Source organism: Rhamphochromis longiceps, linkage group LG17 (genome assembly GCF_057381845.1).
Source record: "Rhamphochromis longiceps isolate RC_006_pf linkage group LG17, R_longiceps_female_GT1.1, whole genome shotgun sequence".
Lineage (NCBI taxonomy): Eukaryota > Metazoa > Chordata > Actinopteri > Cichliformes > Cichlidae > Rhamphochromis > Rhamphochromis longiceps.
The window spans coordinates 6,864,629-6,880,731 of NC_140573.1; the positions used below are offsets into that span (position 1 = coordinate 6,864,629).

Below are 16,103 nucleotides of genomic sequence, written 5' to 3' on the forward strand. Positions count from 1 at the left end.
GGTATGAGCTAGCCTACTTCTCCTCCCTCCATTATCCCTTATCACACATGCATATACAGTCCCCACAAACACACTTCACATCGCATCACACAGGTTCCTAATGAAATGAATCCTTCTGTATCAGCAGTGCTCTGGCCATTTGGCACAATGAACCGCCATGAATAATGCAGCCAGAAGTGGGGCAATAGACACCAAAGAGGGAGGCAGAGAGGAAAGGAAGAAAGGTGGAGCCAAGCGGGCAGTCGATCAACCGAAAAACACAAGGGGAACGAGAGGACAGGAGAGTGGGAGTTTGCCAAGATGTGAGCGACAGAAAGGGAGAGACCCTGGAGAGGAAATTTCACAATCAGACTTGCTGAGTCAATAGTGAGGGGAGCAACGTAGGGTGTGTGTGTGTGTGTGTGTGTGTGTGTGTGTGTGTGTGTGTGTGTGTGTGTGTGTGTGTGTGTGTGTGTGTGTGTGTGTGATAATACAGAGGCCTCTTTGTGCCGCCCTGTGCAGATGCCTGTGCACAAACACATTGGGACGACCGAGCCGTGCCAGACTCTGAAACCTCACTCTTTCCTCCCTCCATCCCAACCGCTCTGCTGCTTCACTTCTAAAGCTAGTTGGAGACGCTTGTGATCAACATCTGAAACAGCATTCGGTTAACCAGTTCGCTCACTACTAAAGCACAGATTTAAGCTGGACTTGTGTGCAGTATTCATCTTTAGCTGTTCAACACTAGAAAAATATCTACAGCGGGGATGTCAAACATGTTTTAAATTGTTTGCCAAATACATTGGCTACTTTGATCTGAAGAGGGCCGAACCAGTGATGGTTCCTTTTTTATCAGGGTAAAGAAGTGAATTACACATTTAATTTCATTTAATATAAGAAATGCTGCAGCAATTAATGTGAGACATCTGTTAGCATTTCTAAAATTATAGAAAAATTATAGATTATTATTTATTACTTTGGTGTGGTTTGAATGACAATAGGGTCCCTGGTTAGTAGAAAAACTGTAAAATTTAGGAAAATAAAGTTAAAAGTCCAAAATCTATGCCCTCCTTCACATTTTCCAAAGCCATCCAGTGGACCTGATTGGAGTCTCTGGCGGGCCAATTCTGACCCCTGGCCCTTGTGTTTGACTGCACAGTGTATTTAATTCAGTGTCACATGGTAATAAACTCAAGATAAACTAGATGTGATCACAATGACTAAAAATCGTATCTGTAAAAATCAGAAGCACTGACTGAGCTTATATTCAAGGTCATCATTTTGAGCACTTCTGGGCTGTTTTTGTTCTTTTTTTCTTTTCTTTTTGTCTCTTGGTCAGACTTTGTTTCTGCGATGCTTTAACTTGTTTTCGTTTTTGGGATGTGAACAAAGTTGCAGAGAGCTGATCACTCCTGTGAGTGATCCAGGTATTGGGCAAGGTCTGGGTTAGTTTGGCCAAAAAATGCTCGGATGAATGAGACATGCTGGTAGCACCAGACACTCGCCCTCAGGTCCATCCATGTTCCAGCAGAGCTCTGTATTGACCATCTGACCCAGTGAAGTACGATCCTGGTTTTGTTCCTCACTGGATGTGCTCCCTTCAGGATTGAAAACCTCAAACTCTTCACCTGAAAACTGCTAGAAAGCATCAACAGTGATGATCTTTGACAATATTCAGGTCAGTTTGAAATAGACGTTAATGTGAGGCTAAAAATCACTGTCTGGACATAAACAACACGACAACCTTGAACATAAGATCAGCCACATTTTTATCAACTACCGTAAGAGTTTTTTTTATTTTTAATCATCACTTCTATACAGTTGCAGTAGCCGACCAAGTCTCCATTGCTTTTGTTGCACAAGTCTCTCGAAAAATAATCTTTGCTTATTAGTATAACATTTGAGCAAAACTGTATTCATTCCTGTAATATGAAACCATATGAATGCAGTGGTCACTTACGTAGCAACTTGATGCATGACTTTGGTGGAGGTGTCCTTCAGCGTGTCTTTCAGGTTGTCCTTAAAGTTGCTGAAGAACTTGCCAGCTCCTCCCTTGACCATATCCAGCAGTCCTCCGCCATAGCCTGCATCCATATCTGAGAACAAAGGAGCAAGAAGCTTTTCAAGCTCTGATGTCACTAATGTCCTACAAATTCCTACTTCATTTTGCTTTAGGGCAGTCATTGCAGCTGATCCCACCTTTGTGGCGCAGGGAAAGCGTCCAAAATTACACGTGAGAGGAGGGCAACCTTCTGCTGAAACGTCCCATCATACGTTTTGGCGCAAATGATGGATTTACACACAGTCCTTCGAGCCCTAATTCAGAGGTTTTTCATTTGGTGATGAACATGAGTCACTGCTCTACACACTCAGTAAACATGTGTGTAGGTGTGAAGGAATGATGGAGAAGGACATAAGAGACAAAACACACATTAAAATGCACACCAGCTCATGCGCATCTGTGTGTGTTTGCATATATTCTTAACTTTGGATGAGGCCCATGTGTTTAATCTGAGTCACTCAGACCCTCCCTCCTCTGTCTCCCCTCTTCACCTACTGTGCATAGAAACCACCATGTCATTACTTTATATCATCTGGCAGTGCTGACTAATCTACCGACATTAAACATGATGCCGCAGACAAACACCCACAACCGGATTTTAGGCAAAGTCTCGTCCTAGCATCATGCTTCATGCACAACCTGTCTTGTCTGCAGAAATGTGCACTTGCCGACAGAGAAGCATTCAGTCAGTGCTTGAGTTTATGATCTGTGAGGAGTGAAAAGAGCTTCTCCCAACCAAACCGGTCAGTGGGGATCATTAAGCTAGCTGAGCATCAAATTTTAGATTGGGCCCAGAGTAGGGTTGTTTTTTGGTTTTCCTCATCTATAATTCATCTTCACGTATGTGCAAGTGGGTTTTTCCCCATGATTAAAAACAAAGAAAGCTTAGTTTATGTGTTGCACTGGCCTGGATAAACTAATGGAAGTACTGCAAAATATTTTTAACAGGCAACTTCTTCTTCTATTTCAAAAAGAAAAGTCCCAGTGATGCAGGAGAAGGAACACTGTGCACTTATGCAAAAACAGACTGAGTCTGTACAAAGTTTTTCTTTGGTTTAAATAGTTGGAAATGTCAGATTCACACTCTTAAAGATGTTATGGGTTTATCGATGACTTTCATCTGGACAGTACTGGGGAAAAGGGTTATTGAGGTTACACAGATGGTTCATTATAACGAGAAACTACTGTACCACTAGTTAGTAGTTTGTGGGATGTTTATAACTCTGAAAATGGAATATGACAGGAATAGCTCATAGAAATAGCTAATGGGCTATGCAAGGACATATTTGTTTTCATGCTGGTTGGCTGCCGTGCCTTTCATGTCAGCCAACCAGCATGTCAGACTGTCAGGCCAAGCTCAGAGGTTGTCAAAATCAGAAGCCAAACAAAAAATTTCACTTTTATCTGAAACATCTACCCACATACTTTTGCTATGTTATCAAAATGTCAAAACTTGACATTTTGCTAAATGTTTTCTTTGCAATTGGATCAGAAGCTTGAAAGCATCAACTCCATCCTTATTTTAGGAGCTTGGAAAGACGCAAAGACATTACAAACAACGTCTAGGAGAAAAGCTGCGTGCAAAGTTTGATATACAACCACATACAGCAGCTGCTTCAAACTCCTTCGACAGAGACTCCTTCGCCACATGCATGATGTATTTGCAGCGATTCTTCACTAAGTTCCAAAATTAGACTTTTGGTCTCTGACTGCTGAGGCATGATGTGCATGACAGGGATTTATTTTTACTGAGAAATAAAACTCTTGCAGCCTGTGACACACCAAAATTCCCCCATGCTAAAAAAATTGAATTGAACTTTGCAAACAGCAAAGATTACCAGTGTTAAGTCGAGTTTTTATACAATGTAACTGCATAAACATGTCTTATAGATAGATAGATAGATAGATAGATAGATAGATAGATAGATAGATAGATAGATAGATAGATAGATAGATAGATAGATAGATAGATAGATAGATAGATAGATAGATAGATAGATAGATAGATAGATAGATAGATAGATAGATAGATAGATAGATAGATAGATAGATAGATAGATAGATAGATCGATCCAGTCACCTATCTCAGAAATATAGTTGCATCATTGGGCGTGTCTACACTGAACAATAAAAGCTAAAACAGTCCTCTTTCCTTTTTTTAGGCAAGGCTGTGATTTCAGTGGTACGTTTTGACCCATTTTAAGCTCCTTGGCATACACATCTGCCAGTCAGTGACCTTGACAGGATTAAGAAAACCAGGATCCTAAACTCTACCCTGACATCAAGAACTAAGTGTATGTGTCAGTCATGTTTGATACCTGTACAGATGGAGAAGCAGCAGTGATGCTGAATGAGCAAACATTCATAAAGAAATGTCACATCCAAAAGAGCTTTTTCACTTAAAGAAGGCCGGTCCGATAGCCTACATCGCCCCTCCTCAGCTGCCTAGTATCACATTCACTAAGCTGACCAATAGAAACAGGAGGGGAAGACAGAGGTGACTGAAGTGAGAGGAAAAAAGACAAGGCAGTTCTATTCATGTCCAGAGGGATCTGTTGGCTGTCAGCATATGTCTCCCTCCTTCTATAGCCTCAAACCTTACTCCCTCAATATCCAGCATAGTGTTAACGACACAGATAGATGCACAGGGACAACAGTAAAGCTCGAAAGGCAAAAACCCTGCACTTAACCTCAGGGGTACCATAATCATAGGCCTTGTATCTTCCTGAATTTCAACAACTGCAGTGTCAACCCGACGCTAATCTGCTTAATTATAGATGCTGCTGATAAGACAAGGAGTCTATGATTAATCATCTACTACACAGCTTAACCAGAAGTGTATTCCGCTCCCTTGAATGACAAGCAAGCCTTTACATGCTGCTGAAAGCATGACACGCTGGTATTACAGCTCTGACTAAGTGTAGGAGGAAGCTGACAGAGAATTAGGCAAACTGATTCTTTTACAAAAGTTTTGAAATTCATAATTTTAAAAAAGATTGTCACGACTTCTGAACCTTCAGATCCTTAAAGCTGCTTGGGATAGTTAAAAACAAACCCGACTAATCTGTGTCATCTGTGTTTTAAACTTCATCATTGCGTACAGTCTTGTGAAAGACTTTTTACAGGACCTAAAGTAAACCAGAAGCTTTGGTCAGTTTGCTGAAATGGAGCATTCAAGTGTGTGTTAACACACGTGCCAAGGTTGGACTGTGCAACGCTCAGGAAAACTGCAAAAACCACAAGAGCTAAATCTCGGATACTACAGGCCTCAGTTAGCATGCTAAACGTTAGTTTATAACAGTACAATTAGAAAAAGACTGAATAAGTGCAGGTTGTTAGGATGGATATCCCTTCTCTCTAAAAAGACTGTGGCAGCACAGCACATGCTGGCAAAGTTGCATCTGAGCAAATCACAAGACTTCTGGAACAATGTCCTTCAAACAGACGAGACAACGTTTGGTGAAAATCAATCACAGCATATCAGCACAAACACCTCATGCCAACTGTCAAGCATGGAGGTGGAGGGGTGATAATCTGGGCTTGTTTTGAAACCACACAACCTGAGCACCTTGCAGGCACTGAGTCAAACCTTAAGTCGTCTGTATTCCAAACTCTTCTAGCATCAAATGCTAGCTTCAGCTAACATTCAGCTAACCCTCTTAGGGACACTAAAGTCCAGTCTACGTGGGCAGGGTCCTCAGAAGATTGGGTAGGCCGGAAGTAAACGGCGGTCTAGCCTTCAGATTTGCGTCACTGCTGTCTCGGTGGAGTTTAATAAACTCAGCTTTCTGCTCCTTGCTATCTGAAATATAACATGACACTGGCGTAAATTCTCGACCATCTCACACTTCTGTTTAATCAGTTTTCTGTTTGACGTTTATTCAGCTGTGTGAAAACCAAGGAGGAACCCACCCGAGCGATTAATAAAGTTTTATTTTATCTAATCAAATCAATAAACTTTAATCTCAGCCAAACCGATTTACTCACGAACAAATAAAACACTGAAAAAAGCCAAACAATAACATTTTTAGTTTATCTAAGTGACTTATATATCACATTTAATCTGAGTAGCGAAAGACCACGGTGATCTGAACATCATGTGCCGGGAGTTTGCCGTTCTCGCCGGCTCTAGTGACCCTCGAGCTCCCAGCTAGCTATCAAGCTGTTGGGTAACAGACGTCGCCGAAAAGGTCGGAGCACTTTTGCAAATATGTGATATCTTGATAAACCAAGCAGATATATGAAGTTTACACAGCTACATTCTCGCCTGAAAATATGTTAAAAGTTTATTTTGTGACCCAGAAAGAGTAATAAGAGTAATATTTAAACTTAGAAGCAGCCGCCATTGTTGAAAACTGGAATTGGCTGGGCCGCGCTATGAATTCTGGGATATAGTGGGCCACAAAGGATACACCCAACCCATCCTTCAAATTCGGGGAAAAGGAGGATGCATTTGTCAGCTGCATTCGGAGGAGTCTACGAATTTGGACAGCCTTTGTCGCATTGCTGTGACGTAATCGGTCTACAAATGCGGCCTCGGGAGGATGCAGCCCATTAATTTGGAAACCATTTAGGGACACTCCCAATAGGGCTTAAAAAATCTGGGACTCTCCACCAGTTGCTCTTGGAACTGAAAAAGCTCCTCAGCTGACATGTTAAACGTCTTCAAGAAACTTCAAGAAGTCCAGACACTTTTCTTTTCACCCTCCTTAGCTTTAGCTAACGCTTGTCCAAACTGGATCTTGCATTAAGGCAACAATCCCAAACATATCAGCAAATCTACAACCGAATGGTTGAAAAAGAAAAGAGTCAAGGTGTTGCGATGGGCCAGTCCAAGTCCAGACCTCAACCCGATTGAAATGCTGCAGCGAGCTTAACAGAGCTGTGTATACACAAATGCCCACAAACCTCAATGAGCTGAAGCAACGCTATAATGAAGAGTGGAAGAGTTTCTATGGGCACTGCAGTGTCCACAGAAACTATTTATCGTCACATGTAACACGTTTGATAAACATACAATGACAATACAAACAGCTGAGTTATTTAAACAGATGTAAAACTGTGGTGGGGTTATGCCATGCTCTGTATAAATTAGCCCCAGTAAATGGCAGAAAGTGTTGTAGTAAGATCCTACAAGGTGATGTTGGTTGGTTTTTTTAACCCTTCACTCAAAAGATAAACAATTGCTTATTTTGGGGGAAAGTACTAGGACCCTGCTGAAGACTGAAACCAAACTGGAAAGCGAACTTGGACCAGTGATCTACCATTTATCTGTTCACACGTCTATATTTTTTCCATATTCTAATTATCCTAAGTGGTTCCCTTTTTGTCAGTTTAATTGCACAGTGTCAGCTGTATCAGCTACTTTACACCAAATGACGTTTTATAAAGCTGACGCAGTGATTCTCAAACTGTTAAACTGAAGCAGCATCTGCTTACAACAACAAATTGTTTCATAGGCCTGGAGATATGATCATTTCAGACAGACTGTGAAATGCCAAACTCCACAGGACTCACATTAAAATAGGCAATGAAATCTATATTTAAGAAGAAAAATTGTATTTAACATGATTTCAATGGCCCATTAATCATCCTGTGACTACAGAGTTTAGAAACCCCAATCTAGATTAAATTAGACAATAAAAATCTAAGCTAGCTACACGATAACTTAGAAAGTATTTAGCGGTGGTGAAAGAAAAGTAAAGATTGGTGTATTCAGCAAGATCATTAGGGCCTTTAGTTTTATTGTATTGCTAAAATATTACAATCAAAATGATACCAGTGCTTAATTAAGCAAGTTATATTTTTTTATTTTTTTATTGTGCAGGCTTACTTTATTTTCTATATATTTCCTAAGTTGTTTTTATCTATATTTATTAGAGTGTGGTTACCTTGTAGTCATACACCCTCAATGTGACCCTCACCTTTGCTTCAGCACATTTTGCCTATCTCTGTTTTTTTCAGTCATTATCCCCCTGCAGATCTGTTAGAATCTGCCTGTTTGCTTTCCTGTTGGTCTGGTAGCTCGCCCATGTGCCTCTGTGTCCATGACCAGATGGATGTGGGAGTCTGCTGGCTAGTGAGCCAACTACAGTGACAAACCCTGCTAATGGAGACACCAGAGGAGGCTGTGATACAGGCTCTATCAGGTAATAGAGCAGCGGTTAGCCTGGCCAGTTAGAGGAAGAGAGCACAGGAAATCAGCAGCACAGAGGGCCCTTGGCTTTGTGAGAAAGATCAATAGCTTGTTTGGATGTGGTTCCCTCCTCCTAGAGTGCCAACCTTTACCCCTCCGCATCCAGCATTGTGGGGAAAAACAGATGGATACATAGACACACACATGCACACACACGCAGATCAAAAAGGTTGTCTGTACACACTGGCCAGGCAGACATCTGACACATCTGAGTGCCCCCGCACACCCACCCCATTCCCCACCCACAATCCCCTTTCCTTACCCCTCCTCATCCAGCTTCTTTTGTTTCACACAAATGTTCATCTCTGGAGACTGGCTGACTCCACAGAGTACTGCAGTGTGGTGAACACACATTCTACAAACAGGCCTCACAATCTAGATACGCCTATCAGCCTTATGTTATTTATTTATTTTGCATATGTTTTAATTTTTGTTGTTATTCTGTAATATAGGTATTAATAACTGCGGTGCTAATATTTTTGGACAACTGTGTCGTCATTTCAATTTTTTAAAACTGGAAATTATTTTTAAGTTTGAGTTGGTTGTTCACACTTGACATGTTCAAATTATTACTTGTATACATTTATAAGAGAAGGAAGCCTGATCAGCATTCATATTCACATTCATCACATGACTCTATATAGAGGTCCATAGGATGTTATGCTAATGCTTTGCTATTATTAAAAGTGGCAGAGTGCATGGAAAGAGCCAAATGTCTGGCATGTGACAAAAATTTATATTTGTATCATGAGCCAGGTATTTGGCTCTTATCATGGAGTCTGCTATTTTAGGAATAGTAAGTATGGAAGGAGCACAGGCAACAGAAACTATCCCAAAACTATACCACCCTATAGGACTTATTTTTAAACAAAAAACTGAATCTGTCAAAACCAATGAATTCAAACAGCTGGATTAAATTACAGCACTTTGGTGGATTGGAGTACTAACATCCACGGGGTTTTTGTTTTTCTTATAGATCAGATATGTGGGGCTTATAATCTGCCATCAACAACTACCAGATTAAAACCTAAACAGAGAGGATTTGTGCTTCTACCGCCCCAAACTAAACAAGATTTATCCTCTTAACTGTTGACATATGATATTTCCGCTACAGTTGCGGTAGAATTTTGGTCTTAAAGCCCATGTGCAAAGTAAATAAACCATGAAATATGGTCTACGTAGCAGATAGCACCCAAATATAGCAATAAAATTACTTTGCATAGACTTTTCCCGTAATTTTAATAGAAAAAATTTGATAAGTGTTTAAAAAATTCAGAACACATTTTTGGATACAGTAAACATCTGCATCTATAGAAGCCTGTTTGAAGTTGATAGGGACAGATAGGTCATGCAAGAAGAGTGAGGCGTATTTACAAATTCATATATGACATATATGTTTACATCTATTTTACAGTAGCAGCTCAGTACAGTCTCTTAGGTGGGGTCTGGGATTTTAGGATTCCTCTGTAGGCTACTTTCACTTATGTTAGCCATTATGTTGTCCACTGCTACCAAGACAATTACAGGCCGCGGTAACACTCAGTAAAGTCAAAACACCTTCATTAAAGCCCTTTCCGCGTCCACGAAGGCTCCAAACGCCATTCGTAAAGCAGCCGGAGGCGGTAGGGGCTCTTACCTGAGCTGTCCATGGTACTGCAGTCCTCCTCTCTCAGCGGGCCCGCCTTCGGTCCGAGGGTGGCCGCTATGGAGCCTCCAAGTGTGCCGCCGCTGCTCCCTCTGCCGATGCTGAAGCTATCCCCTCCGCTATCGACCAGCTGCAAAGATTCATATCCATCGTAACTGCTCTTTTTCTTGTAGGCCCCCAGCAAGCTCATACCCAAAGGAAAAAAAAGAAGGGAAATTAAACACAAAAGAACCCCAGAAGACGTAGAAAGCGACGCCGTCACCGCCGCTGCTGCCCGAGCTGCTACTGCTGCTAGTGCCTCCTCCTCTGCTGCTGCTGCTGGGTGCACCACATGTCCGGGGATGAGAGGGTGGCCGCTCTCCTCTGTTTGTGATAGAAAACCGGGTGGTCTCTCTCTCTCTTTCTCTCTCCCTCTCTCTCTCTCCTCTATTGCGTCCTCCTTTTCTCAGCAGCGCATTCTACTACGACGATTGTGCTACTGCTGTAGTCCCCGACTGAGTACAAGGGAAATCCACCCCAACTCACTCACAGTCGTCCTGCGTTAAAGCTGCACTCACACTCTCTAATAGGCTGGTTGAGACTAGAAGCATTCGTTTAAATCTGGTAAGTAATATCCCAAATCTTTCACTTGTTATATCATTAATGCAAAATATTAGGACAATTGTAAAGAACTGCACTTACTTCCAGTGTTTATGCTGGATTAAATCATATTAAATGTCCCAAAATAGTTCAAAATGCATGTCACGGTATAACAGAGTCCATGTCTTTAAGTGACTTGTTTTGGTCAAAACTAATAAAGAACCCAAAGGTATTAAAATTTACAATAAGACAGCAAAATATGGACTTAAAATGGACTCACATAATCAACAGATGATTTGAACAGTGGCTTCTTTTCTCCCAGTAAATCAGTTCATTTTTTAAGTGATGAAGGGTACAAAACTGTTGGATTTCCACAATCAAATGATGAATCGTGCTTGCAATGACATGTGCATAGTAGAGGCAGAGATTTGAATGGTCTGAGGTGTGTGTGTAGATGAATTATTGATTTAAATGATAATGCTCCCAGTGTTGCAATTGAACACCTGAATTTATTTAGAGCCGCTTTTGTTTGTGTAAATAAGGTCCAGATTAGAAGTCTGGGACCGTAACTGAGAACAGTTTTCATTTGACTCCTGCACTAAAAATGAACAGGGACTCCTGGCTCTGTCAGAATGAATAAGAGCAGGGGCACAATAGTGCCATGCTTTGCCACAAAAAGGAAACTCTTCCTCATAAAGATTTTCTTTTCTTTTTTCATTTTTTCTTTTTTGGACCAACTTGGATTTTAATAGCCATTAAAATTAGGCAGATTTGTCTCTTAGCTCCAAATTTGTCCGTTTCATTTTTGTGTTATGACCCCAAGTCTGTGTAGGACAAAGCACTGACCAGTGATGGCATGCTTCCTTCCTAGGCCTTGTCCCCTGGCAACAAAAACCATGCATGGTTCTGAAAAGAGGACATGAGCCTGGGAAACCCTTTTAGGAAAACAGACGGGAGCTCAAAGCGCAGCGGGAACGGAATGTCCAAAAGGGAAGAATGATACCCCGGCCATAACCGGATGCAACGTGCTGCTCCTGCATTGTTGCAAAGGAGCTTCCAGTCTAGTTCCGAACCGTGCCTTCCAGTATTTAGCCAGTGATGCCCTGCATGTTGAGCACACAGCAAGCAGGTGCAGTATGAGCTCTTTGCTTTGTCATTACACATGAACTTAAATACATATTTGTAGCATGTAATGTGCTTTAATTCATCTCGTTGTGTTTGTCTTTTTGTCTGTTCTGTATTCAGATCTGTATTTTATAATATATAATATAATCTGTAAAAAAGTTTTCTGGCTTTTTTAAAAAAAAACTCACTTAAATTCAAATTTTAAACTGATTATATGTGTGTGTGTGTGTGTGTGTGTGTGTGTGTGTGTGTGTGTGTGTGTGTGTGTGTGTGTGTGTGTGTGTGTGTGTGTGTGTGTGTGTGTGTGTGTGTACATGTTTAGACACCTTTGTGAGGACAGACAAATGACATGCTACTATATTTGTGGGGACCAACATGGGGACTAAATGTCCGTTCCCACGATTTTGAAGGCATTTTTCAGACTCTAAATTTGGTTTTAATGTCAAGGTTACAATTAGGCAAAAAATTATGACCACCTCCCTAATAGTATGTTGGTCCCCCTTTCCTGCCAAAACAGCCCTGACCCGTTGACTCCACTAGACCGCTGAAGGTGTGGTATCTGGCTCCCAGATGTTAGCAACAGATCCTTTAAGCCCAATAAATGGTAAATGGTAAATGGCCTGTATTTATATAGCGCTTTACTAGTCCCTAAGGACCCCAAAGCGCTTTACATATCCAGTCATCCACCCATTCACACAATAAGTTGTGACAAGGGGCTTCCATTGATTGAACTTGTTTGTCCAGCACATCCCAAAGATGCTCGACTGGATTGAGATCTGGGGAATTTGGAGGCCAACTCAACACCTCAAACTCCTCAAACCATTCCTGAGATATTTTTTACTTTGTGGGAAGGCCTTCTTCCCATAGTGCATCCTGGTGCCAGGTGTTCCCCAGGTAAGCAGCAAGCACAAACCCAGCCATCTACATGATGTAATAGAAAATATGATTCATAAGACCAGACCACTTTCTTCCATTTCTCTGTGGTCCAGTTCTGTGTCCATTGTACAGTGACGTACAGGGGTCAGCATGGGTACCCTGATTGGTCTGCAGCTATGCAGCCCCTTACGCAACAAACTGTGATGCACTGAGTACTCTGACACTAAAGTGAGCTACAGTAGCTCATCTATTGAATACATGGGCCAACCTTTTTGCTGTGACGTGACAGTGCTAACCACCGCACCACCATACACCTCTTATATTGTTTTCCATTAAATTTTAAATGACATGGGAGAAGCCGCTATTATGACCTTCTGGGAATTCATTTCTATTTCCACTGTACTGCTATATGGCAACTGCTGTAACGTGAAAAGAAGCTGTATCACAGTTTATAATGGTTTTACCATTACCCTCAAAGGTAGTTTGAAGATTAATCATTATCCCTATAACAGTTAAAGCAGAATCCAGGAATCTGCTGCATCAGCTGCACGACTCTGCTGATAAATCAGGTAGCAGACCTGAATCAACTGCTGAGCCGCTGTTGCATCAGTTCTTACATGTCTGAGTAAATATTGTCGCTGCTGGAGTGTGCATTGCTGTAGCTTTCATCAGCACTGTCATGAAAATCTACAGAATGATGCTGCCTGTTTATCTGACTTTCTCTTCACTTAACCATAAAAAGCCTTAAAGCCCTTGTGCATACAATTTATACTGAGCCATAATGAAACCATTTACGCCTGTTTGCATTAAACAAGTCCTCTAAATCCTGAGGGGTGACTATAACATCCTGGTGCGAAAGGTGAAGCAGTGGTTAAACATCAATCCACGCCAAGTCCTGTAATCCGCTCACGTGGTGTGCATGACGTTTGGTGATGTAAAGGTACGCTATTGGATCAAAACAGAGGAGCCTTCCTCTCAACAAGAGCGAGCCCTCGGTGATAAATATGGTGCATGTGATGGAAAATACATAGCACCCTTTCCTCCTACAGCATTATTTAACATCGGTGCTCTGTTTCTTGAAATTTGTCCTGCGAGACTGAATTGAGGACGGGACATACAGGATGTGCTTTTAACTGATTTCCTGAAATGCAGTTATGGTCGAAATCACCTGCCAATAGAAAAATCTAAATACTACTAAAAAAGAAAAGTGCCAGTCCTCGTGACGTGAGCCAGTCACCTCAGGTCGATGCCACTACGAGCAAAGTAACAATAGCTGTGATTTTCTTGCAGAAGGGACACGATGTCTTATATGCAAAGGGGGGAGGGAAAAATCGTTGCCCCTGACAGAAATAACCCAAATGATGTCATTCATCCTAATCGTGAGCGCATCTTGCAAAATATAGGCCAACTGCACAGAAACAAGTGTATTTTAATTTGTTTAACTCTAATCAATCCTTCTCTTATGCTAACTGGGAGGAAACATTTCTCCTGGAAGCGAAATCTGTCCACCGAGCAGGGATGAACTGTCAGGGAAGTGGCCACAATCTCCGGAGGTAGATATTATGTAACATCCACACACGGATCGTGATGCTCTCCGCTTCTCTTCCTGCTTTGAGGCAGAGCCCGAGACGATAAATTGTAATTCTCATAAACTCAATCAAAGAGTGCGAATAGAAAATCCAGCGGATGACTTTACCTTTCTGAGCGCCTTCTACCATCCTCCCGGGAGCGCCGTCTTGTGCCGAGGTGGTGATGCGCTTTGCGCTCTGCTCACAGACACCGACCTTTGATTTGTCATTCGCTGCCAGTCAAAGGTCAGTGCGTTAAAAACGCCCTGTGAGACCTGCTGTCATGTAACAACTCCCCGGTAACTCCAGGTTAACCCGTAAAAAATGACAGAAACAACAGGAGGCTACGGCATCATCATATAATCACATTTTGGAACATGATCAACAAACAAAGTCCCGCGATGGCGATTGGTAGATCTGTAGAAGATGTGGATGAGTTAAAGACGAGGCGGTGGTGGGAGCGTGGATGTTCGTGAATTTGTACAGTAGAAACTGCGCCGCTCAGCGCAACCTGCCTGAACTGAAGGGGGAAAACCCGGAGTGGACTGCACGGAGAAGCGAAGGGCAAGGACAATGTTTCCGTACCACACAAAGATGCGTTCAATAATTGTAAAAATCTGCATAATTCATAAATTCATAAAGCAGATTAAAAAAAACAAACAAAAAAACCCCGCAATAGTCACGAGTCAGCTAAACGACACTAAAATGCAAGACATGCTTCAGATTTGGCACACATTGCAATCAGTGGCGGCCCTAGCCTGTTTGGCGCCCTGGGTGAACACACCCTCTGGCGCCCCCTCCCCTCCCCCACCACCACACTCTCTCTCTCTCTCTCTCTCTCTCACACACACACACACACACACACACACACACACACACACACATTAAGGATTGTCCATTGACATAAAATTGGTGTCGGAACCATACTGAATTTCACCAGAGAAACATACACACACACATATGAAGAGAGAGAGAGAGGCATAGTATGCAAACGGCTACCAAACAGCCATCATAATTTGTCATACAATGAGAACAGAACAAATCAACAATTGACAATGACTAATTAATATTAAAATCTGTGTATTGTTTGTGTTAGGATGCCTGGGTCGTTGACCCAGGGTTTTTGAGTTTACGATATTATTTATACTGTCTAGTTTTTGGTTTCTTTGAGTTCTGTCTTATGGCTTATGTCTCTGTCTTCTTTAGTTGCTCTGTCTCCCCTATCACCTGCATCCCCTTGTCTAGTTCGCGTCTATGTGTATCTTAAGTTCCTATATCCCCTTGTTCAGTCAGTGTTTGTCTGCCCTGTTCACACGTCTGTTCCCTTTGTAGTGCCTGCATATGAGTCTGTGTCTTTGTTCAGTCTGTGTTATGTGTTTCCTGTTTTACTTTGAAAGTCCATGTCTGATGTTAATGTGTCGGGTTTTGCTTCCTCTTGTCTCGTTAGGCCTGATTTGCCCCAGCTGTGTTTCCCTCCTGTTACCCATTCCCTGATTGCTCCCTCTGTGTATTTAAGCCCAGTGTTTCTCTGTGTCTGTGTCGTGATCTACCGTTTTCTTAGCTGTGTGTTCTGTCATTTCTCTAGTTTAAGTTTGTTTTGAGTTTTTTTAGTTTTGTTATATTTTGAGTATTAAATTAAAGCCTTTTTTGAGTTCACGTCTGTCTCCGGAGTCTGCACCTTGGGTCCTATTCCTGCCTGCACACAGCCACACCTAACAGTTTGGAGTTTAGTCTGTTACTGTTGCTATTTTAACCATTTCTTCTTGGAGCAACTGTAACCCACATAATTTCTTTAGGCATTAATAAAGTATTCTGATTCTGATTGTTTCAGGATGACCTGCCATTATCCAATGACACATTTGCTTACCTGCATCTTCTCCTCCTCTTCTTTTCTATTTTTTCTAAACTGAGCACCTGATGGATTTGAACTTTTCTTATCCATCTTCCATTGGTTTTAATTTTGCACTCCAGTATGAACACAAATCCCCCACATCGAGGATCACCACAACATAACCTAGCACACCTACACCTTAGTTCACAGATTCACTTTGTCTAAGGTTTATTTCTGGGATT

The 16,103-nt window shown here is 41.8% G+C and overlaps 1 protein-coding gene across 4 annotated transcripts in view; it reads right to left on the reverse strand.

Annotated features, from left to right (window-relative positions):
• Positions 1-14,476, reverse strand: part of dnajc6 (DnaJ (Hsp40) homolog, subfamily C, member 6) — a 37,841-nt gene extending 23,365 nt beyond the window's left edge. For 2 of the 4 annotated variants that reach the window (XM_085387223.1, XM_085387221.1), the window contains exons 1-2: positions 9,874-10,407; positions 1,940-2,075 (exon numbers count right to left, since the gene is read on the reverse strand). In XM_085387223.1, coding sequence (XP_085243349.1) covers positions 1,940-2,075; positions 9,874-10,072 — 335 coding nt within the window. In that variant the 5' untranslated portion in view covers positions 10,073-10,407. Of the gene's footprint in view, positions 1-1,939; positions 2,076-9,873; positions 10,409-14,158 lie in introns of those variants that run through there. The other 2 variants (XM_085387224.1, XM_085387222.1) reach the window with 2 other exon arrangements.
• Positions 14,477-16,103: the final 1,627 nt, after the last annotated feature.